The sequence below is a fragment of the Podarcis bocagei genome (genome assembly GCF_964188305.1).
Source record: "Podarcis bocagei genome assembly, chromosome: 13".
In the NCBI taxonomy this organism is placed as follows: Eukaryota; Metazoa; Chordata; class Lepidosauria; order Squamata; family Lacertidae; genus Podarcis; species Podarcis bocagei.
The window spans coordinates 36,881,910-36,905,066 of NC_138138.1; the positions used below are offsets into that span (position 1 = coordinate 36,881,910).

Consider the following 23,157-nt stretch of genomic DNA (forward strand, 5'->3'; position numbering starts at 1 on the left):
GATTCAACAGCTTCACATTGTTAAACTTACCCCACCTCTCCCAGCACTGTGAAGTTACATTTCCTTTGGCAGGGGGTCGCTGGGAGCTTGTGGAGTTTTGTAATATTTACAAATATACAGGTTGAACGTAGGTGGTGGAAGTAAAAGGTAAAAAGGTAAAGGACCCCTAGACGGTTAAGTCCAGTCAAAGGCAACTATGGGGTTGTGGTGCTCATCTCACTTCAGGCCGAGGGAGCCGGCATTTGTCCACAGACAGCTTTTCTGGGTCCTGTGGCCACCATGACTAAACTGCTTCTGGCACAACGGAACATCGTGATGGAAGCCAGAGCGCATGAAAACGCTGTTTACCTTCTTGCTGCAGCGATATCTACTTGCACTGGTGTGCATTCAAACCGCTAGGTTGGCAGAACCTGGGGCATAGCAACGGGAGCTCACCACCACCACTCAGATTCGAACCGCCAACCTTCTGATCGGCAAGCCCAAGAGGCTCAGTGTTTTAGACCACAGCGCCACCTGCGTCCCTAGGTGGTGGAAGTACCATTTTAACAGCTCCCAACAGACAACCGTATCCACCATCCCACATCAAATCTCCAGAGTGAAGTAGCTCAGTGTTCCCTGATGCTGCTACTTGCAGAACCACCCGAAAGCAGTACTGATTTTTATGGGTGTGTTCACATTACCACCCTAGAGCACAGTGAAGTTGTGGTCCATCTCACAGCTCTTCCTCCTGCGACTTCCCACCAGCTGTTCATATCAGCGCTGTCAGTTTGGCATTGGCAAGGCTGGGGTGTTCTTATGCAGGTGTGTTTTCTCATCTTGGCTGGAGAGGAATTGAAAACAGCTCAAGGACTCCCATGGATGTGAAGCTGGTTTGAGAAACAACACCTCAGACAATACTATATTATACCAAAGTACAGGATACATATGTGTTTTGGATAACACTGTGTGAACACGGGTTAGAAACCCAGCACTGTAAATGGAGTGAGGGTACAGGAAATGGGAGTGGGAACACAACCTGTGTCTTTCTAAAAAACAACAACAAAACACTACTAGTTGTTTATTTTTATAGATACACGGGTTCCCTCCCACTGGTCACTAGTTTGTGGAAGGGATTGAAGTGCATACCATGAAATTTAGGTTTGCACAATTAAAATGTATTAAAAGTGCTCTGTCCCCCAAAACAAATCATTAAAAGAAAGAAAGAAGACAACACAATTTTTTTTGGGGGGGGGGAAGCCTGGTGCAACAAATTTCAAGATAACATTGACCTATATATTTTGTTACTAACTTTATAGAGATAAGTCAGTGCTAGCATAAGGCTGTAACTAATAAATTATAAGCACAGTCCTTTTTTAAAAAAAATAAAAAAGCCTTTTGATTTGATGCGTGCTATATGTAGCACATCATATGATTATGTATTATATACGTGCATATATGCCAATGTGGTATACTGCAGACAATTCTCAATTTGCCTGAAAGACTGCACAAATTTTGACTTCTTCTAAACAGAGTTTTAAGGATAGAGGACGATATGCTATGCAGTGGAAAATGGTTATTAGCAGACTCCACGGGGTGGGTGGTGGGTGGGAAGGAAGTCTGAGAATTCGGAGAATTCTACACTTTTTGATTCTATTTTATGTGTGAATGTAAAATTAAATTGTAAAACCAATAAAAACTTATTACAAAATTTTGACTTCTCCCCCCCCCTTTTAAAAAAGGAATCAATTTCCCCTTGCTTTCAAAACGTGGGTGTGCGTTTCTAAATCTTCATTTCTGAATGAGGGAGGCACAACATTAGAGCTAACATTTGACCCTCCAGACTGAACTCTGACAGCTGCTACTTCCAGCCGTTCATAAAAGGGATGCAGTGTTAGCTACAACTGTGTTGCTAAGTCGGCCTCTCCTGGGGCTTGTGTTTTGTTAGCTGTTTCTATCCCTTGTGGGGAGTTAAGATGTTTTGGGTGGGGCCTCTCATTCTGCTCCGATGTTGTTGCATTTAGTGGCAAGCGGTTCCTTTGAGCATCACCGCGCTCTAGTCCCCTTCCTTGGGCGAGTGTCCAAACAGGAGACCCCTCCTTAACCTACACTGGATGGTAGGTAGATCTTAAAGACTTTCCTTCTTGTTTGTTACGCCTTTCGAAAAGCAAACCTAGCAGAAAGAATTCAGGTATCTACAAATCCTCTACCAGGAGGAGCTCAGTAATTTTCAGCTGGTTTCATTTTTCATTTTTTTAAAATACGGTACCTCTTGAAAGTTATTCGTTAGCCTCCTGCTTTTTAGGAAATTCATTTATTTAAATGTTTATCCACCTGAGATTCAGAAAAGGGCAACCAAGATGATGGAGGGAAGGGCGGAACTCCTTTGTGCAGAGAGGCTGTAGCTTCGGGGATTTTTTTAGTTTAGAGAAAAGACGAAATTAGGTGACATGATAGAAGTTTGTAAAACACAGCAAACAGTGAAATTGTGGAACTCACCCTCGCAGGACAGCGATGGCTTTAAAAGAGGATTAGGCAGCTTTGTGGAGGAGAAGAAGGCTACTAGTCCTTATTCTGAATATCACTTGCTGGAAACGGCAGGAGGGGGAGGGTCTCTTGTGTTTAGGTCTTGCTGGTTTCCCACAGGCTTCTGCTTGGCCTAATCCAGCACCCTTTCCTTATGCTATGCCAACTTTTTGATTAAATATCTCCCAATGCATCCTTGTTAAACTCTTCATAAGTGGTGGAATTGCAACTCCTACCAGCCACAGCCAGCATTGCCAACCTGCTTCCAGCAGGTCCGCAGGTTTGCCACCTCTGCTGTAAAGCATGGAATAAACCTACCGTATTTTTTGCTCTATAAGACTCACTTTTTCCCTCCTAAAAAGTAAGGGGAAATGTGTGTGCGTCTTATGGAGCGAATGCAGGCTGCACAGCTGTCACAGAAGCCAGAACAGCAAGGGGGATTGCTGCTTTCACTGCTTAGCGATCCCTCTTGCTGTTCTGGCTTCTGAGATTCAGAATATTTTTTTTCTTGTTTTCCTCCTCCAAAAACTAGGTGCGTCTTGTGGTCTGGTGGGTCTTATAGAGCAAAAAATACGGTACATGGATAGATAACATACACACTCTACAGCTTTAGAATGGGGTCCCTTTTCTCATGCTTTCTGTATCGCACAGTAACGTTCCAGTTTTAAATGCAGACTCTGCATTTAGGTTATGTGTGTGTATGTGTTTAGAAATCCACACTGCGCTTTTTCTTTTGGTAAAGCAAACTCAAGCCAGCTTGCAAACAACAACAACAAGAACAGGAAAACAGTCCGAATTTCAAATTATATTAGTCAAGAGCAGGGTAAATCAATCAGGTGGAAACCCTGGGGCCAACGGTTTAATCTGCATTGAAAGCTTGGCAGAATAAAGAAGTCTTGCTGTTTGCCCCGTTGTGTAGCTCACAGTCCCTGAGAACGTCCACAGCATATACTTAACAGAGCTTTCCCCCAAAGAATTCTGGGAACTGTAGTTTGTTAAGGGAGCTGGGTGTTGTCGCTCTGTGAGGGGTCTCTTAACCACTATCAGCACTCTTAACAAACTACAGTTCCCAGGATAAACTGTGAAGGAAGTCATGACTGTGAAAGTGGCATAAAGGTGCTTTAAAATATATGGTGCAGGTGTGAGCTACAATCCTGCAATTCTTTTTGACTGAAGGAATGGCCAAGGAGCAATCGAGGGTGGGTGGCCGCGCCTTCCATCTTCTTTATGCGATATCTCTTTGCTCCCGTCAGAATAGCATCTGCCTTGCAACAAGGTCTCCGAAGTCGCTCTGCTCTGTCGAATGGCTCTTACAAGTAAAATTGTGTTTGCTTGATGATGATGGGGGAACGATCAGTAGTCAAGAGAGCTGTAAACAAGGGCTTCCCTGTGGACCACGTTGACACACAAGAGAGTTTGACCCGCTGTTGCATATCTAGGGTTGTGCCACAGCTTTGTCAGAGGTGGCTGTGAAAGGAAAGATTTGTTGCTCATGGTTATCCTTGAGGGCTTGTGGGCAGCCGGACTCAATTAGATCCTGTGCTTGGACTGGGGAAGCTGTTTCGATGGCAAATGCTTGGCCAGGAAACATGTCAGTGAAGAGCGCCTCTGAGAATGAGCAGAGTGCATTTCTTTAAGCCCCAAGGAGCTTTGCAGGGCCTTGCAGGTCTGTAGCTAGAGTGCAGGGATATCCAGGTGGCCTGAATCCCCAGCTCCTGTTTTTAAAATACCATGCTGTTTGTGAGATTGCTGAACGTCTGGCAGGACTGGGGGTCTCAGTTCCCAGCTTACCAGAAATAGATTTAGGGCAACATGACCGGTTCCCCTGTGCCAAGGGAGCACCTTCATGCTTCGTTCCTAAAGCCTAGAAATGCTTGCCCAGTTTTGGGAAGGAGCTGGAAGGGCTCTAGGACCCTGCCAGAGCCTGGCACCTCTGTGCTGGTCCCAGGGGGAGGTTACCCTGGGGCGAGGTCCAGGACCTGAGTTGAGGGTTGGCAGACAGTCCTCCACGGGCGAAGCGGGGTCCAGGGCGAGGAGCAGGGCAAGGACAGGAACTCTCGAGGAACAGGACAGGGTGCTGGCCGAAACGGCTCTTCAGCGACGTTGCTCCCGCAACCTGGGACCAGGCTGACTGGCCTTTATCTTCTCTGAGGCCAGGGGCAGTCCTGGCCCCCAGGAGACCCACCTCTCCTGGCCTTAAGGCGAGCACTCCTCCTGGGAGAAACCAGTTCCCTCTGCCTCTCTGCCCTGAGCCTCTGCAGCTCAGGAGAGGCTGGAGGGTTAATGGACCCAGGGGGAGGCTCACCTTCCCCTGACAGGGCTGAGAGAGGTGCACCTGTAGGCACTCTGTCTTCAATCACCTCCGGAGCCAGAGAGGATTCACCTGGTGCCTGCTCCTGAGGATCCGGCACAGGTGCAGGTGCTTCAGATCCAAGGCCCTGCCCCAGTTCAGCTGGCCCTGGAGGCGGGGACTCCTGTGCAGGCTGGGGTTCCTCCAGTTCAGCCTCTGAATCGGATTCCCAGGCCATCACAACCTCCTTCCCAAAGCCTGGCACCTCCCTTACCCAGCTTTGGGAAGGCACCATGAGGGCTGGGAGGGGGTGTCAAATTTTGGCCTCCCACAGGACGTCACATTACGAAGGTCCACCCCTGCTATTGCTTCAGATAAACGTCAGACACATTTTGCATATGTGTGACATTGGTGGCAACATATGTATCCAGTACATGGCTTGCTAAGATGCTCAAGCTTCTAGTCCTCATGGAACTGAGAAGAGGTTTTCCACCTGTGTAGGCTGCATTTGCTAGCGTCTCAACGATCAGGCTTCCTAGCACAAGTAGTGGGAGGCTTGGTGCTCTGCATGGCTTCGTGTGCCTCTTCTGTTGCACCTACAACTTTCAGTCTCGCCACCCGCTGGTCCCCCACCATGTGTAAGCTAACGTGTTTTGAGTTTCTTTTGGGATAAACAAGTGCTCAAGCTATACATTACACGACAGGCGCATGCCAAGTCTCCTCTCATGTTGCCTCTGCACAGAGTTTTCTTTTTGGACAATAGGGAGAAAAACTGCTATTTCTTGGTGGATGGGGATATGTTGTTGTTGTTGTTGTTGTTGTTAATAATAATAGAATAAAATCAAGATATAAACCACAAAATACCTAATAAAAATAAAAACAACAACCCAATAGCCCCCCCCAACACATTTTAAAAGGGCATGGGATGTAAATCAGGTCAACCAAAGGCCTGGTTAAAAAGGACGGTTTTTGCCTTGTGCCTTAAGATGCATAATGAAGGCGCCAGGTGAATTTCCCTGGGGAGAGCATTCCACAGATGGGAAGCCACTGCAGAGAAGGCCCCGTTCTTGTGTTGCCACCCTCCTGACCTCTTGAGGAGGAGGCACACGAAGGAGGGCCTCAGAAGATGATCTCCAGGTCCGGGTAGGTTCATATGGACTATATGTACTATGCTACATATAAGGTTTCGATGTTCCCCTTAGCAGCTCGGCAGACCAGACACAATTTCACTCTCCATCACGGGGTCCTGTGCACTGGTGGGGACCATCTGTTTTCTGTTCACTCCTGTGCCGCTTGTATTTTTGTGACCACCAAAGGTTTTCAACAAATAAATCTGACTAAGGCAAACCTACATTTCCGGTCTGCAATTGAGTCTCTTCCACAAAACAGGGATGGTCTGGAGGTGGCCTTGGTCTTTGGGGGTGGTCATGGCTTTCTGTTCCACGGACGTCCCACTTGCACTCCTGGGTTTATGTGTGGAAGGTCTCCTTGGTTTGTATTGTTCCACAGGCCAGCATTTTATCTTCCTCTGCAGAGACTCCCTGGTCTGGCAGTTTGAAAATGGATCTCAACCACCTTCTCACTTGCCTGCTGCTGCTGTTCCTGGGTGCAAGCCACGCTACCACTGACGAAGCTCCCAGCACGCCCCTTTTCTCCTCTCCTTCTCCTCTCCCTACCACCTGGTCCTCCACCCCACAAACATCCCCCGAATCCACATCAGGTCCCACATCAGACGCCACTGATGCGACATCTTCGCCCAAACCTTCCCTGACGCAGCAGGACCAGGACCACAAGGAGTCCTCGGTCTCCAGCCCACAGACAGAGAAACCCAGGCTTCCCCAAGAGAAGATGGAGGCTGCTCCTTTCAAGTTTCCTGAGGTTGACATCGAGGAGTCTGGCGGAAGTCAGCAATGGGAGACTGCAGCTCAGGGAGTGGCCATTATGCTGATGAAACCCAAAGGTGAAGGTGCTTCTCCTGGGCTTTCAGACAGGGGAAGGGCTGTGAATCATGGGTAGAACGTCTGCTTTGCATGCAGAAGGCCTCAGGTGCAATCCTTGGCCTTGCCAGGTAGGGCTGGAGGATGAGGCATCTTCCTATGCCTGTGTGGGGTTTTGTGGACGGATTAGGTAAAGGTAAAGGGACCCCTGACCATTAGGTCCAGTTGTGGCCAACTCTGGGGTTGAGGCACTCATCTTGCTTTATTGGCCGAGGGAGCCGGCATACAGCTTCCAGGTCATGTGGCCAGCATGACTAAGCAGCTTCTGGCGAACCAGAGCAGCGCACGGAAACGCCGTTTACCTTCCCACTGGAGCGGTACCTATTTATCTACTTGCACTTTGATGTGCTTTCAAACTGCTAGGTTGGCAGGAGCAGGGCCCGAGCAACGGGAGCGGGGATTCGAACCGCCGACCTTCTGATTGGCAAGCCCAAGAGGCTCAGTGGTTTAACCCACAGCGCCACCCGCGTCCCTGTTTGTGGAGGGATTAGCTGATTGCAATTCCAATCCTGGATTCTCCAGAAGGGCACTGGGGTCGAGTAGCTCACAGACCAGTATGAAATCATGGACCTGGGAGAACTTGTGGCTATTGAGTGACCCTAAGCAAGCTGGCATCTCTCAGCCTCAGTTGCTATATCTGTAAAATTGGGGTTAGAATGGGCTAGACCCAGATTCAGGCCCCATCCGTACTACGCATTTAAAGCTGCATCATACCACTTTAAACAGTCATGGCTTCCTCCAGTGAATCCTGGGAGCTGCAGTTTGTTAAGCACCCTGAGAGGAGACCCCTATTCTCCTGGGAGAACTACAATTGTATGAATTCCCTGGGAGGAGGGATTGACTGTTCAACCCTCTGGGAACTGTAGCACTGTAAGGGGAATAGGGGTCTCCTGATAACTCTCAGCAGCCTTAACAAACTACAGTTCCCAGGATTCTCTGGGGGAAGCCTTGACTGTTTCATGCGGCATGATGCTGCTTTAAATGTAGATGAGGCCTTGCTTGGCTGCTCACATGTAGTCCAAATGAAGTGCATTGTCAAGAAAGTGGACAAACGAGGATACACGTTTGCATAAAAACTGCACACGCCTGCTGACTTATGTGGATAGACGCAGCATTAGAAATAATTTCTATTATTTATATAGAAATGCAATACATCTGGGTCAGTGCGTCTGGCTGTTAACCAGAAGGTTGGTAGTTTGAGCCGACCCAGGGATGGCTGTGGGCAGGGTTCCTGCATTGCAGGGGTTGGACTAGATGTCCCTGGGGGTCCCTTTATGGATCTATGAATCTCACCATAGTAGAGAAGGTGACCTGGGCGACTGCCTGCTCAGCCTGCTTACAGGGTGCTAACTGTTAACTGGCAATTTCAAGGCAACTTATTGTCTTCCAGTCTTAAACTTGACCTGGATGAGACAACCCTTCAAACAGACAAAGGGAGGGGGAACTTTCTGTTTGTGGGCCTAGTGAGACTCCGCATGGGTCTCAGCTTGGCCCATGGGGCCATTTCCATGTCACACCCTCCTGACTGTTCCTTGACACGGGAGGCTTGCTAGGACTGGCTCCTCTATTTCATAGATGTATTATGTTTGATGTATTATAGTATTTTAATATTTTTTTGGAAGCTGCCCAGAGTGGCTGGGGAAGACCAGCCAGATGGGCGGGGTATAAATAATAAATTATTATTATTATTATTATTATTATTATTATTATTATTATTATTATTATTATTACCTTAGAAGGGAGGACTGTGTTTCGTAAAGTAGGAGACATGTCCATGCTTCCCACGAAGCTCTCTGCGTGGGCTAGGGATGAAAAAGATCTTTTCATCCAGATTCTCTCCGTTTCATATTTTCCCAGTCTTAAATTCAGTTCCCCACATTTTGCAGGCATTTGTGTGTGAGAGTGTTTTTAATGAAAAATCCTTACGAAAATTCATCATCTTTTTAGTGCAATTTTTCTTTCTGAGAAACACATTTTTATATGCAGCTTTGACTGACATACGCATTTTTGCAATGCAATTCCCCCACATATAATGCATTTTGTGTTTCCCCCGCCCCACTAACACCTTCATTCTCATGGGTGCTTTACACACACACACACACACACACACACACACACACACACTGCTGCAAACTTTGAGGACTGCATTGCAAAACTGCGAGAAGTGCGAACTTCTGAGGAGAGCTGTATTTTGGTTTGTGTATTGTTTCATAAAGTGAGGACTTGATAAGGTTTGGCTTTAAATGCGGATGGGACCTCTCCTTCACCCCTAGTGTGGACCACATGATATCATTCTTCCTTCTTGCACAGGGCAACTGTCAGCTGGGGAAGCCCACACCGCAGCTAGCCATGCCATGGGGCTGTTTCTCGCTGGCTGCGGCCTGCTGCTCTGCCTCTTCATTGGGGTCTATTGTGCCTACAGCCGAGGATCCAAGAAAGAACCGTTTTCCCACCATCGCTTGTATGAGGACGGATTTGATGACCCTGGTAAGTGATGGGTGGTCTTTGGGAAGGAGAGTGAGTGGGACCTGGTGGGCTAGGATTGAGGAGAACAGTGCAGGCGGCTGGACTATGCTTTGATACCAGCCGCCTGTCTGCACTGTTGAAGGGGAAAGATCAGGATGGAGAACCCGTGATTGGACTGCGGTCCCCATCATCCTTGGCTGTTGGCTGTGCTGGTGGGGGCTGATGGGAGTTGGAGTCCAAGAACATCTCAAGGGCCAAAGGTTCTTCACAGCTGGGGAAGATCATCACTGGTTTCCCCTGCATACCCTCCAACATCTTGGAGGCCAAAATTGGGACGCTCCTTTATTTGGTCCCAAGAGACCAAAATACATCCATTTTTTGTTCTCGCAAGGCCAAAAAACAAGTGTCTTCTGGTCCAGCGCTCTGGCAGAAGCCACCAATGGGACATTCCTAGATCCAAACAGAAGCCAGGATTGGCTTCTGTAATTCTGGGATCTCCCGCTTAATTCGGAAGTGTTGCGTGGTCTGCCTATGTATTTTTTCTTAACATAATAGGTTACTTTAATGGTACCCTTCAGGGCAAAGATGAGCAGGGTGGTTTAACCTACACACAATTGTAAGGTAAATAAGTAAAAGGAAACAACAAATAGACCACCAGTGACAATAACTGAATAAGATGGTGACCTGAGTAGTAGAAGCCTTGAGAAGTGAAACATGTCGATGTGGGTGTTAAGTGAGCCTCCCTAGGGAGAGAATTGCCTAAATAAGGGGCCACCACTAAAGAGACCCTTTTCCCCCAGCTGCAGCTAACAGGTGTTGAAAAAGATTTTTTTTTTGCCAGTCAGCCAATACCAGGCAAAACAGATTGACTTAGTGAAAAGCAACTTCAAGTGGCACCTGACATGGTCATGTGATGCAATGGTCCATGAATGGGTTTATTTCTTACTCCGCTCCCCCCCCCCCATTTTCTTCCCAGCCCTCTTCCTGGACAGCCCAAAGGATTACGACTGGTTCTTCTACGAGACTGACGGTTACGTCTACCCAACGGCTTCCCAAGCCCAGCCTCAGCCAATCCAGACCCTCTCGATCCCAGCTCTCAAGCAACCCCCCTCTGCTCTCGATGGGTCATCAGGGAAGCTGGCGTCTTCCGAGGCAGGGCAAGACTCCAAGCAGCCCCAAGCAAGCCCTGTGAAGCTGGAGTGCCTGTCCCCAGCCAACCTGCGCACTGGGAACTTCATCTGAGGCTCTGGACCCTTTCCAGAATAAAATATGGGCTATGTGCAAATCCCTCTCCCCACTCCTGCAGACTGAATTCTCTAGGCCAGGGTTAGGCAGAAGGTAGGACAGCCTATTTACTGATAGGCTGCTGCTGGAGAATTTGCGGTAGATTGGCTCCCCAAAAAAGTAATGAGAAAAAATCCACCCCTTTCCCAAATATAGATTTTTTTTTTAGAAGTCCTGATCTGTAGAAATGCAGATGCTGCTTGGAATTTTAGGTATATTCTTCCCCTGCATGGGTTACGGGTGCAGGAAGTAATTGACTCCATCTCCACCCCACACCTCAAGTCACTACTTTGCTCCTTGCTCTGATTGGTGGAGCTCAGCTTCCTAGTAAAGCAAACACCAAACAGATCTTGCAGTCCTGAAGTTTGCCCACATGTGCTATAGAGCACAGCGTATCTCCAGGTGCCCCCACTTTTGGAAGTGAGGTGGGCATTCTCACAGTAGTGGATCCTCATCTGCATCGCTGGTTTTGAATGCTGCCAGTTATATTTCATTGCATATTTTTTTCTAAAAAATTATGTGATACGTGTTTTTAATGCGAGGTGTTGTAAGTCAATTTGAGAATATGTATGGAAAGGCGGAAATATTTTAAATAAATAGAGACATGGAAACCCAAACAGGAAGCTCCACGTTCTAAATAAATAAAAAAAAAACCCAAATCCCTGTCCAAACCTTGAAAGCATAGAGACTGGCTTTTGGGAAGTGCTTTTGGTAAGTGCACTCTGCACATGCTTAAAGGTACCCTAGCCTCCTGAACTTCATGCATTGATAGGGGGAAGCTTCCAATCTTTAGGAATAGGGCTGCCAACTTTTTAACTAGCTGCTGCAGCTGTGTCTTTCACAGTAGCCTGATCGAATGCATTCTTTAAGGTGCCCCAAGACTTGTTGCTTATGCTGCCATCAGCTGCCATGGCAGTTTCTCTGAAATAAGCTTGATTTGTTGACATCAGGCGATATGGCTTATATCCATTATGTGAGAAGTCTCACCAGCTGATTGCGGCGCCTCCAGTCTGCTGGTAAAAGCACGTGAGCAGGCCTGTCTAGATCTGCTGTTGCTTTTCTAGTCAGTTGGCAACCTTACCCTGTAACAACCATTTGTGGCGTGTGACCAGTCTTGCCAAAATAAATCCAGGGAAAAGGTGTAACTCTCAAGCTAAACACTAGATGGCAACATGGGGTCAAATATCCCATCCTTGCCTGGTGGGGAAATCTGAGGTCTACTCCAGACAAGGGGTGGGAGAGTTAAACTGCGATGTGTAAAGTTCCTTAACCTTTAACCGTGGGCTAACCAAGTAATTTGAAAGTAAATGTATTGCATGACCTTGCATAACCTCAATCTGATATTTCAAAAATGCACACGCACAAAATATACATCTCGGCCCATTGTGCGTACACACAAAATCTCACTCCCCTTTTCGCCAGACTGCTAGGCAGGGGGAGAGAGCCGCGGCTCAGCCATTGTGCTGGATTAGGCCAGCTAGCTGAATCCATACTGACGAAGCCTCGCTCTGCGTCATCACCTCCTGCCAGTCCCCAGACATTGATTAAATTCCTGGCTTTCGGCTTCTTAAGCCCGACAGACGGCGTCTCCTTCTTTCCCTCCCTCCCCATCTCTCTTCAATCTGTTCTGTCTCTCTATCTCTCTCTTCCACCTCCCCTGAGATAGGTACAGCCCTGCTTCCTGTAGCTCAGATCCGGTGCTGCTGATGTTCCTCCTGCCCCCTGGCCTGAGCATTCCCATTGTGCTTGCTTCCCCCCGACTGCTGTGCAGTAGTGAGATGTGCAAAGGTTAGGCCAGGCTCTCTCAAAAATGCATTTTCGGTTGCTGTAGGGTAGAGGTGGGAACAAGGAGCAAATGTATTCCCTTACCACTGGGACACCTGTCAAAGATTCCCCACGATATATTTTTTTTTAACATTTCATCACCCCCAGTTGGGGTTAATGCTGTAAGAGCCAGAAGGCATTGCAAAATAGTGAATGGCAAAGTTATTGGACAGGAAAGGAATTCAGAATTACCGGTACTCCAGAAACGTTTGGTCGAGTTGGCATTGTTGCATATGCACCAGTTTTTGTACCCTCTTTTTAAGAGAAACATGCAGGGCGATTCACAGTGTGCTGTCTGAAGAGCAGTTAAGATGGGGGAGGGATTGCTTACCTTTCAGACTGTGGGCAAAACAGTAAAGCACTTGTGGGAACAAAGTGGGACAGATCCTGGCCAAAACCCACTGAGACGACCGCTCTTTCCACAGATTGACCAGCCTGCCTACTACTTTCAGATACGGCCCAACGTTGCCTCTGTTCTGTTCAGTTTCATAATGGGTTAATTAAGGTTTATACACACCTTGGGAGCTGAGCTGAGAACATGGAAACAGAGTTCCGCTCTTCTGCAAGTTAATTAGGATAACCTTATCGAATCTGAGCTTCTGAATAGCTCAGATCTCTCCAAGGCCTTGCAAGAGCTGCTTGCCCAACCTTAGGTCTCAGTTACATAGCTGTTTGGGATTAGGAAAGCTCTTTAGTTAAAAAACAGCAAACTAGCAGAAGATTCCTAGACTAAAATTTACCCAGTGCGGAGAATAAAGCAACAGATTGTCAATAGATCATTTGGCATTGAGTGTTGTTTTTAACATTGGCAGGAAGGTTATATAGAGCTCTCACAGTCAATGAAGGAGGTAATGATTGTGAGGCAATGGAGGCCTGAAAAATACCTGAAGAAACTAGAAGAGGATAAGATTTCCTCATTTACGAGGGCAGTTTTGGCAATGACAGAAGTGGCCAAAGCATGTATGAAGTGTTATTTGCTGGAAGTTTTCCAGAGGAGGAAAGACAGGCATTTGGTATATATGTGAATTTTACCCTGTTGTGGGACAGGGTGGAACTGATCCAATGGGGCTATTCCACTCTAGGGTGCTAAATGTCTATGACGCTCGGTGAGAGGGAGTGTGGATATGCATGAAGATAATAATAATAGTAATAATACTTAGTATTTATATAGTATTTCCCCCCAAAGTGCTCAAAGCGCTTCACTTACATTTTCTGCATAAAGCTCACAATACGATCCTGCAAAATTGGCCCAGAATTATTATTTCCATTTTACAGATGGGAGAAGGGAAACAACAAGGCTTGCCTCGGTTCATGGCAGAGCCTAGAAGCTCCAAACCACACGCTCGGTCTCTGAAGGTGAATGAATAGATAGGTGTGCATGAAGGGAATTGAGGTGCAAACCTCAGTGGCAGAGCACATGCTTTGAGTGTAGAAGGTGGAAAGCTTGTCCCTGACCTCTCTAGTTAACATGAACAGGTAGGAAGTGATGGGAAAGACCTTTCTCTGCTGAAGGCTCTGGAGGGCTGCTGCTAGATGGACAAAACAGTCTGACCTGGTATAAGGCAGATTTCTATATCCTACGAGAATCTCAAAGGTGGGATGTGGCTGTGTAAGAAAAATAGATCCCCTCTTCCCACCCCAAGCAATCTACAAAAGGTATGTGCAAAAAAATATACAAGTCTATGTATATGTGTACACACACACGTACAAGACAATGCGTAGATACAGCAGCTGTGTCTCTCTGTGTGTGGCTGTTTAAGTTATCCAGGTATCTCTCATTCACAGCTGAGGTTGCTGCAAAAAGCGGGTTCAGGTATGAACTGTGGAACTAGTCTCCTTGGGACTGGTTGGGCGGAAGGCAGGGAGCCCAACAGTAGGTGGCGCCATAGAGCCAATGGCAGGTGGAGCCAACTAATTCTAGTTTTGTCCCCGTCCCCTGTCCTTCTCCTGCTGAGTTATACAAAGGGCAACAGGGAGAAGAAAGAGGATGGAACGGACAGGCAGTGGCTCCTCCTGGACTGGTTGTTAAGCAGGAAGACAGGTGTTGGGGTAGGGGCAGGCTGAAGGCAGAATGAGGTGTGTGGGGCAGTTGACCCATGCACCTGAATGGACCAGCCTTCCATTGGGTACAATATTCATAAAGATAATAATCAAATTAGTTTGGGGGCCCCTGCCATTCCTCCTGCCCCATTTGTGTTGCTGATGCTACCAGTGTGTGTGTGTGTGTGTGTGTGTGTGTGTGTGTGTGTGTGTGTGTGTGTTTGTGTGAAGTGAGTGGAGGGAAGGTGCTTATTCTTCTTCCTTTTTCTTCTCTTCCTCCTCTTCATCAGGCTCCTCCTCATCCTTCTCACTATACTGCGACGCCGCATCCATTTTTTCTGGAAGCTGGAAGCAGAAAAAACAGGGGGGGGGGTTGGGTTATTATTTATTATCTGGGCATGTGTGAGTGTGCTTGTTTGGTGTCTAGACTTCTGTGCTGAAATCTCTCTAAATCCCTTTGATCAGCAAACAAGGATTCCGGGGGCTTTTCCTTCGCAGAAGCTCCTGTGCTATTAACATCTGCATGGCAGGGAGCACAGCAAAGCAATACAAGCACAATAATGCAGGGAAGAGCAAAATACCTGTTGAATTCTCTCCCCTGAACTGGCTTCGGCTTCTTAAAATAAGCAGGAGTCTCTGCCAAGCAGCGAGCAAATTCAGATCCTGCCCTCGATATTGCAAATCAGGAAAAGTTTATCTAATTAGCTTGATTTGCATGCAGCAGGACTTTCACATTTATACTTTTTTTCTGAAAAGGCACTGGAGCTAAAGCCCATTTTGGAACAGAAAGGATTTCCACTGCACATAGCTGTCAACTTTTCCCTTTTTTAAAGGGAAATTCCCTTATTCCGAATAGGATTCTTCGCAAGAAAAGGGAAAAGTTGACAGCTATGCCACTGCGCGACTTTAGCTTGCAACACAGAAGTGAATTGGCTGTGTTTAACCCAGTGATGAGAGAAATTAACTTTGTACATGCCCAGGGGTTCACTTTACTTCACATGCCCTGCGGCTAAATCCAGACAACGTTCCTGATCCCTGGCTCAGATCAAGTCTTAGCTCAGAGTTACAGGTAACAACGGAAAGGTAGGTCACCGGGGCTCAAAGATTATCTTCCTTGTGAATAAAGGCTTACAGCAAACATCTTAGTTTAGAGAAAAAGAGGGTGGAGAAGGCAGGAAACGCAGCACACGAAGAGGTTTGGGAGATCACATACAGCAGGACTGGGGAGCCTGTGGACTTCTGAATGTTGTTGGGTGCTGACTCCCATCAGCCACAACCAACATGACCAGGGAGGATGGGAGTTGGAATGCAACCACGTAGAAAGGGCCACAGAGATACACAGGGATGGAAACAGTGATGAGGAAAAAGTGATTTGCCCCATCTCAAAAGCAGGTATTCAGGGGCCACCCACTATAATCAAGGCAGTAGGTTGAAGCAAAGGGAAGGACATTTTTCCCCATTCCATGATGCAAAACTGAGCACCAATAGGACTTGCTGGGTTTGTTCACTCAGGCGCACTCACTCCTTGTGGATCACAGCATGTGTGAACAAGATGTATTAAGAAAAAATCGAACAAAATTAAAGCTTAGAGCTTTCTGTGCCCCTTTACAAACATATCTCTTTGAAGGCTCTGCTTTTCATTGGAGCTGCTGTCACTATTAAAGAGAGACCTTCCTGCCTCTCTTTAGTGAAAGCAAACAGCCCCGTTTTATTTTTCCAGCCATTTTCCCAGACATTTGCTGTGAGAGAGGGACTTCTCTCGTACGCAGAGGTCCCTGAGGATGCAGGTTCCTCCTTATCACCTCAGCTGATGGGAATGGCAGAAAGAATTGTATTGCTAGCCCTATGCTTGGGGCTTCTCAACATGCTGAGTGTTGGGCCAGCCATGCCCCTTGCACTGTGGATTTACCCAGAGACGGGATTCAAAACCAAAGAGGCCAGCACTAAAAAGGCCCTGCTCTGAATCTAAATCTGGCCCTCAGCGCCACAATGGTTCCCTGTTACATACAGGCACAGTAGGCATGAGAATAGAAGCCCGAAGGAAGACTGTCCTGAGCTGTGTGGGCTCAGCTCTCATGTCCTGATGTTCTTATGTCCCCAGTGACTGTTGGCTTCTCCCAGGCCCACTGAACATTCACCGGGAACGTTCTCCTGCTCACCTCTTCCTCGTCCTGGCTGGGCAAGACGGTGTAGCCAGACCCGATGGAGCCCTCCTGGTGATTGGCCAGAGCCTGCAGCTTAAGGGTAGTGGGGTCTATCTCAAGCTCCTCCCCCCTTCCGTCAATGAGCGCCAACTCTTTCTGGGAGAGGAAATGGACGATGCCGGCACCAAAGGAGTCGCCTACCACGTTGATGGAGGTCCTCATGCGGTCCCTGAAAGGAGGAGGGAGGAAAACAGGGAGGAGAGGGTTAGAGCGGGCTTCCTCAACCTCGGCCCTCCAGATGTTTTTGGCCTACAACTCCCATCATCCCTAGCTAGCAGGACCAGTGGTCAGGGATGATGAGAATTGTAGTCTCAAAACATCTGGAGGGCTGAGGTTGAGGTAGCCTGGGTTAGAGTGACGTGGTCAAGGCCTACCATTGCCTTCGCTTCCCATCCTGCCATTGTCCTTGCTTCCCACCTATCTGCTTGCATATGTGGTCATTACGTTTTGCCATCGCTGGAGCTCTCTGTCCGTTGGACAGCCTTCCAGGAAGATAAGACCTCTCTTGAAGGAGCTACTTCGCAGAAAAGCCCACATCATATTGCCTCGCACTTCCTTGGGCCAGGCCTATGCGGGTTAATGGGACTTTGGCAGAAATAGGCAAGGACTGGAAATGAAGCAGTATGACCACCCTGCAACTTTTGCAGGCGTGAGCGGTACTGAAAGCGGGATTGTGTGTGACCGCCTCTAAAGGTATAAATTAACATATGCAAATTCCACACATTTTTCTAAAAATAAACAAATTAATGCCTGAGGAGATAAAAAGGCAATGGATGAGGTTCTTCCCCTTCCCATTTTATTTCCACAACAACCTTGGAAGGTATGTTAGGCTGAGAGGCTGTGAGTGGTTTAAGGTCGCCAAATGAGAGCTTCACAGCTGAGTGGGGATTATGAACCCTGGTCACCCAGGGTCCAGTCCAACACACTAACCGCAATCCTGCACTGTCTCTCAGACGTATTGTGGGTTGTTGTTTTTTGAATGACCCTGAAGGGGGACATTGATGTCGTGGTTTGACCACACTCCACTACCAAGCCCCTGCCCTTGACGTCACTCACAGTAGCCAGTCCACAGCAATGAGGAGGCTGATGTCCTGGGTCGGGAGTCCCACGGCTGTCAGGATTAAAAGCATGGTGACCAGCCCCGCACTGGGTATACTGGCTGCCCCTACACTAGCCAATGTGGCTGTTAGGCTGTGGGAACAGAAAGGGAGAGAAATGAGATGTTCGTTCACATTTATAGGCCGCAGAGCATCAAAGCAGCTTACAAAATTCAAAACAAGTAAACAAAGCCATTATTAAAATAAGCAACGTAATTGCGGAAGGCAGCTGTAGCTCAGGGCCAGAGCAGCTGCTTGGCATGCAGAAGGTCCCAGGTTCAATCCTCTGCATCCACAGGTAGGGCTGGGAGAGACCCCAGTCTGAAACCCTGGAGGACTAAATGGACAAGTGGTCTGACATGGTAAGAACATTTGGGGATGTTTTTGCCCACCAAAACTGTGGAAAAAGTCTTGGACAAATGCTTTGGAACAGTGCTAGCTTTAATGGCTCAAGTACGAAAGCCCTGTAGCAAAGAAGCTATACAAATCTTTGCTGGAGGGAATTCCACAACCCCGGTGCCACTACCAAAAAGGCCCTGTACTCTGCCACTACTACTTTTCCGAAGGCTGCAAACAAGGACTCTGACGAACCGCTTAATAAGTGGGCAACTTTGTATGTGAAATGAGATCGACTCTCCTGCCCTTGGGGTGAGTTACAGCTGACTTGGGCACCAGCCAGCTCATGAGGGGGAAAAACAAACCAGGCCTACCGAGTCACCTCACCTGACTGTTGCGATCTGTCCGCCATCTAAGTGTATGCTGTTCATCTGTGCAATGAAGATGGCTGCCACAGCCTCATAGAGAGCGGTGCCGTCCATGTTTATGGTGGCCCCAATGGGCAGCACAAAGCGGGTCACCCGCTTGTCGATTTTCAAGTTCTCCTCAAGGCAGCGGAAAGTGACAGGCAGCGTCCCGGCGCTGGTGTGCAAAGGAGGCGGCAGGGGTAGCAGAGACGTAGGGAAAAGTGATTTTAAAAGCTGTATGTCCATACGTAATTTCTCCATAACACCCCTTCCTCCTCATGCACCCGTATCTGGACGCATTGTTTGTACACCCTGTAGCCGACAATCCTAAAGGCCCAATCCATACTTAATTTGAGTAACATGGCCGCTGCTGAGGTTGGCTGCTCCTCTCTCTCCAAAGAGAGGAATTCGATCCTGAGGAATTCCACCCTGAACACTGCCTGGCAAGAAGAGAAACGGGGGAGGCCAGCAAACCCACCCGCCCATCACTACCTGCTGACCTTGAGGCCCATATTTCGTTAAATTGGAAATGCTAACTTACGTTCTTGTAATTCTGCTCATTTAGCATATGATAGAATTTCTTAGTTGCCTATTGGTCCTGTTTATATGTCTTTTTGAAATCTTTGTATGCTATTTTCCTCTGTTCATTTGCATTAACTTTGTTCCCTTGCTCTGGGACTGAAAACATTCCATGAGGAGGAATAATAATAATAATAATAATAATAATAATAATAATAATAATTTTATTATGTATCCCTCACCCATCTGGCTGGGTTTCCCCAGCCACTCTGGGCGGCACCCAACAGAATATTAAAAATACGATAAAACATCGAACATTAAAAACTTCCCTAAACTTCCCTATAAAGGCTGTAAATAAATAAATAACAAACAACTATATATATATATATATATATATATATATATATATATATATATATACACACACACACACACACACACACACACACACACACACCCTGAACATGTTCCATAAACCACCTGCCAACATACACCCAAGTTCATAAATTAACAATATGCTTAACTGGTAAGTATTTTTTTTAAAAAAGATAAATACTATTTTATGTAAACCACATAGAGGTTTGTTTGTTTTTTTTAAAAATAATAATTATGTGGTCTATAAATTTTCCCAAGTGAGCAGAAAATGAAATGTCCATCACCACATAAAGAGTGTCTGCTAAAAAGGAAGCCACGCGAGAGCTGCCCGTACCTGGAGGCTGTGCCAAGAGCCGTAATCCAGGCCTGGAAGATGCCAGCGTAGAAAAGGAAGGGGTTCTGGCGCGTGATGACGAAGAAGATGAGGGGCAGCACCATAGCACCGTGGATGACCAGCCCCACAATGACCGTCACCATGTACATGCCCAGCTGACGGGCCACCATCTCCAGGTCTTTGATACCGGCAATCTTGCCGCAGATGAGAGAAGCGATGCCAAACGGAGAGTACCTACATTGAGGAAGGGGACGTTCAGAAGACTGTCAGATGGTGCCGCAGCAGCTGAATGAGCAGTGCACAGATAGACTATGGAACTCCCTCCCACAGGAAACAGGTATGGCCATTGTCATGGACTGGCTAGACACAGAGGAATGGTGGGAGGCACCAGCTGGGGAGCCCCCTGAGGGAAAAAGGCTCAGAGTCAGGGGATTAGCGGTGGGACGACGACGAGTGGTCAAAGAGAGAAGACTGGGATGAGTTGGAAACTGAAGAAGAAACAGGGTTTAGTGAGCAGGAAGAGCCTGCGGCAGAGAGCAGTCCAGAATCAGAGTGGGGACAGAAGCAGGAGAGGAGGGAAGCCAAGAGGCAGAGATGAATCAGGCTGGTGAGGAAGCAGTGAGTAAAGCACCATTGCTCAGGTAAAATCCCATCCAGAGTAGGAAGCCTTGATGGCTAGGCTGGGCCATTTCAACCCCTGGGAATCCTTTGTTGCCTCGCATGTTCCTCTAGTCTACACCCCCCCAGCTCTCACCACACGGGGGAGTTGTACATGGAGATACAGGAGCTCATTTCTACGTCTGGGTGGTGCTCGAATTAATAGGGGTGCAGGAGTCAGAGGGATCTAGGCCTCCCTATCTTTAATGATGGCCCCATTAGTGGAAGGGCATGGGGGGGAGAGGGAATTAGTGGTTAGTTTGAGTGTGTTTCGAAAAGGGTCCCCTAATTCCCCCCCCCCATTATTTGATCACTGCCTTTACAGTGTTTCTCAACCTGTGGGTCCCCAGATGTTGTTGGACTACAACTCCCATCATCCCTGGCCACTGGCCATGCTGGCTAGGAATGATGGGAGTTGTAGTCCAACAACATCTGGGGACCCACAGGTTGAGAAACACTGCTTTAGAAGCTTCCAACACCTGCTTTAAAGACAAGCACTTTCTGGGTGCCTGGCACAGCCTACTCGACTTGTATGTTTGAAAATAACCAGGTACAGTTGTGACCTGCAACTCAACACTTCTTTGTGGAGGTCTCCTCCTTTAGGGTTCCAGCCAGCCATGCCCTTTGCAGGGCACTCCATTCCAGACTAATCCATCTCCTGCCCCCTGGCTGGTTTCCCTCAAGGCAGTCAGATGCTGCTCAGTGTTCTGTGGCCAATGGGCACACTCACTTTTTATTTTAGGGATCTCCACCCAAGCTTTTTAAAATCTGCTATTAGCTCCCTCTTAACTATACGGACCGTATAGTTAAAGCTATGGTTTTCCCAGTAGTGATGTATGGAAGTGAGAGCTGGACCATAAAGAAGGCTGATCGGTGAAGAATTGATGCTTTTGAATTATGGTGCTGGAGGAGACTCTTGAGAGTCCCATGGACTGCAAGAAGATCAAACCTCTCCATTCTTAAGGAGATCAGCCCTGAGTGCTCACTGGAAGGACAGATCCTGAAGCTGAGGCTCCAATACTTTGGCCACCTCATGAGAAGAGAAGACTCCCTGGTAAAGACCCTGATGTTGGGAAAGATGGAGGGCACAAGGAGAAGGGGACGACAGAGGACGAGATGGTTGGACAGTGTTCTCGAAGCTACCAGCATGAGTTTGACCAAACTGTGGGAGGCAGTGGAAGACAGAAGTGCCTGGCGTGCTCTGGTCCAGGGGGTCACGAAGAGTCGGACATGACTAAACGACTAAACAACAACAATATTACCTCCCTCTTACACTTAAATAATGCCATTTTGGCTACATACGGCTCAGCATTCAAATAATGGTTTTGCTGTTGCTATCTCTGATGGCAAAAAAACCCAACAGCAATAAGCCCACAGGTCTGTAGTTCTTGCTTCCATACTTAGAAGGAAACTGGCATTGGTTGTTTTTTTAAAAGAAATTAATCTCTAGGTTGCATATCTGAATGTGAGTCTCTCTTACCACATGATCATAGAGACCAGCTTCATGATGATCTCGTTGAGGATGTTGAAGAAGTCGGCCATGGGCTTAGCCTGCTCGCCCATCTTCCCCATGCAAATGCCAAAAGCAATGAAGAAGCCAATCAAACCTGCAAGGGAGGGGGGTGAGGAGAGAAAGGGGGAGTCAGGGAGAAGGAGGGATCTCTGGCCAACCCTGTGCTCTGTCTCCCCAATACAGGACGCTGAATGAACAGGTAAAAAATCACGAACCTACCTACCTCTCGTCTCTTACCTGCACACCAGATGCAGGTAGGAGGAGGAGAGGTGTGCTTAATTTATGTTTATTATTAAAAATGCTAAATTTCAAAATTCAAGAGTGAAATGTTGAAACAATGTTGAGTTTGAAAATTTCAAAATTCAAATCTGAAATACTGAAATAACATTGAGTTTGAAAAACATGTAAAACATGTAAAAACGAGTCTTAACCAATGCCTTTTGAAGGCCAAAAAAAGGATTAAGTATTAATGTGCCAAATTCAATTTCTTCTCTGCTTTTCTACCCCTCCCCTATTTTATTTATTTACTTTTGAATTAATGTACTGCCCAATTAACAGTGGGGTTTTTTGGGGGAGGGGGCACAGTTTTAAAAACCACACAATTAAAACGCAAATAGCTAAGGCCTTGTCTACATGTAGAGAGGAAGGTGTCCGAATTCCCAGGTGGTAGACTGGGCAGTACCATTTCAGACAGCAGAGGGGAGATCACAGTTGCGAATGCTCCCATATTATAAAGAAACAACCTAAAGCAGAAAGCACTCACAGCAAAGAGAAGGTTGAGACCAAACCTTTCCTGCTGATGTCCTGGGTCCACCCCCTCTCCTCTTGTTTGTGTGGTTTTGGCAGGAGTTTCCCCCCTGGGGAATAAAATGCCATCCTCTACCTGCAGCCTGCAGTGGTACGGTCCTTAATTCCCACCATCTCAGGCTTCTACCACTTCATTCTGCTGCATGAATAGCATTCATGACGGAGGACATTCTAAAAGCATGCATATATAGTTTTGAAATTTAAAAATGATTCCACGTGGTGTGGCTATGACTGCGTGAGTTGTTTGTCCACAGCACCCTCCATATTTGCTCCTGGCCTCTGCCGAGCTCTTCCACTTTTGCTCTTGACCAAAGTCTCACCCAAAACGTTCATTCCAGCCTTGAACTCCAGCTGCTTCTGGGTCACGGTGCTGGGACCCACGTTGACCTCCGTGATAGTGGTGTTGAGCACTGACCCACTGGCGTGGACTATCTGACTCACGTTTTCCTTACGGACCACAACCGGGGGCACAGGGATCTTCGTCGAGACGGTTTGGATCTGTGTG

At 47.4% G+C, this 23,157-nt stretch overlaps 2 protein-coding genes across 6 annotated transcripts in view; one reads left to right on the plus strand and one right to left on the minus strand.

Moving 5' to 3' along the window:
- The first annotated feature begins 1,995 nt into the window (after positions 1-1,995).
- Positions 1,996-13,072, plus strand: GFY (golgi associated olfactory signaling regulator). The gene is made up of 4 exons (XM_081168341.1): positions 1,996-2,093; positions 6,327-6,752; positions 9,100-9,276; positions 10,232-13,072. Exons 2-4 carry the CDS (start codon positions 6,353-6,355, stop codon positions 10,495-10,497), a joined length of 843 nt encoding a protein of 280 aa, XP_081024467.1. The 5' UTR covers positions 1,996-2,093; positions 6,327-6,352; the 3' UTR covers positions 10,498-13,072.
- A 530-nt stretch (positions 13,073-13,602) lies between these two features.
- Positions 13,603-23,157, minus strand: part of LOC308572354 (excitatory amino acid transporter 2-like) — a 28,376-nt gene continuing 18,821 nt past the window's right edge. For all 5 annotated transcript variants that reach the window (XM_081168309.1, XM_081168311.1, XM_081168310.1 and 2 more), the window contains 7 exons: positions 22,973-23,150; positions 21,813-21,939; positions 19,676-19,909; positions 18,428-18,622; positions 17,664-17,798; positions 16,563-16,776; positions 13,603-14,748 (listed from right to left, as the gene is read on the minus strand). In XM_081168309.1, the coding sequence (XP_081024435.1) occupies positions 14,653-14,748; positions 16,563-16,776; positions 17,664-17,798; positions 18,428-18,622; positions 19,676-19,909; positions 21,813-21,939; positions 22,973-23,150 (1,179 nt within the window). In that variant the 3' untranslated portion in view covers positions 13,603-14,652. The remainder of the gene's footprint in view (positions 14,749-16,562; positions 16,777-17,663; positions 17,799-18,427; positions 18,623-19,675; positions 19,910-21,812; positions 21,940-22,972; positions 23,151-23,157) is intronic.

Coding starts and splice junctions, on each gene's coding strand:
- GFY (XM_081168341.1), top strand. CDS start 6,353: ATGGATCTCAACCACCTTCTCACTTGCCTGCTGCTGCTGTTCCTGGGT. Junction 6,753..9,099: donor TATGCTGATGAAACCCAAAG/GTGAAGGTGCTT, acceptor CTTCTTGCACAG/GGCAACTGTCAGCTGGGGAA. Junction 9,277..10,231: donor GGACGGATTTGATGACCCTG/GTAAGTGATGGG, acceptor TTTTCTTCCCAG/CCCTCTTCCTGGACAGCCCA.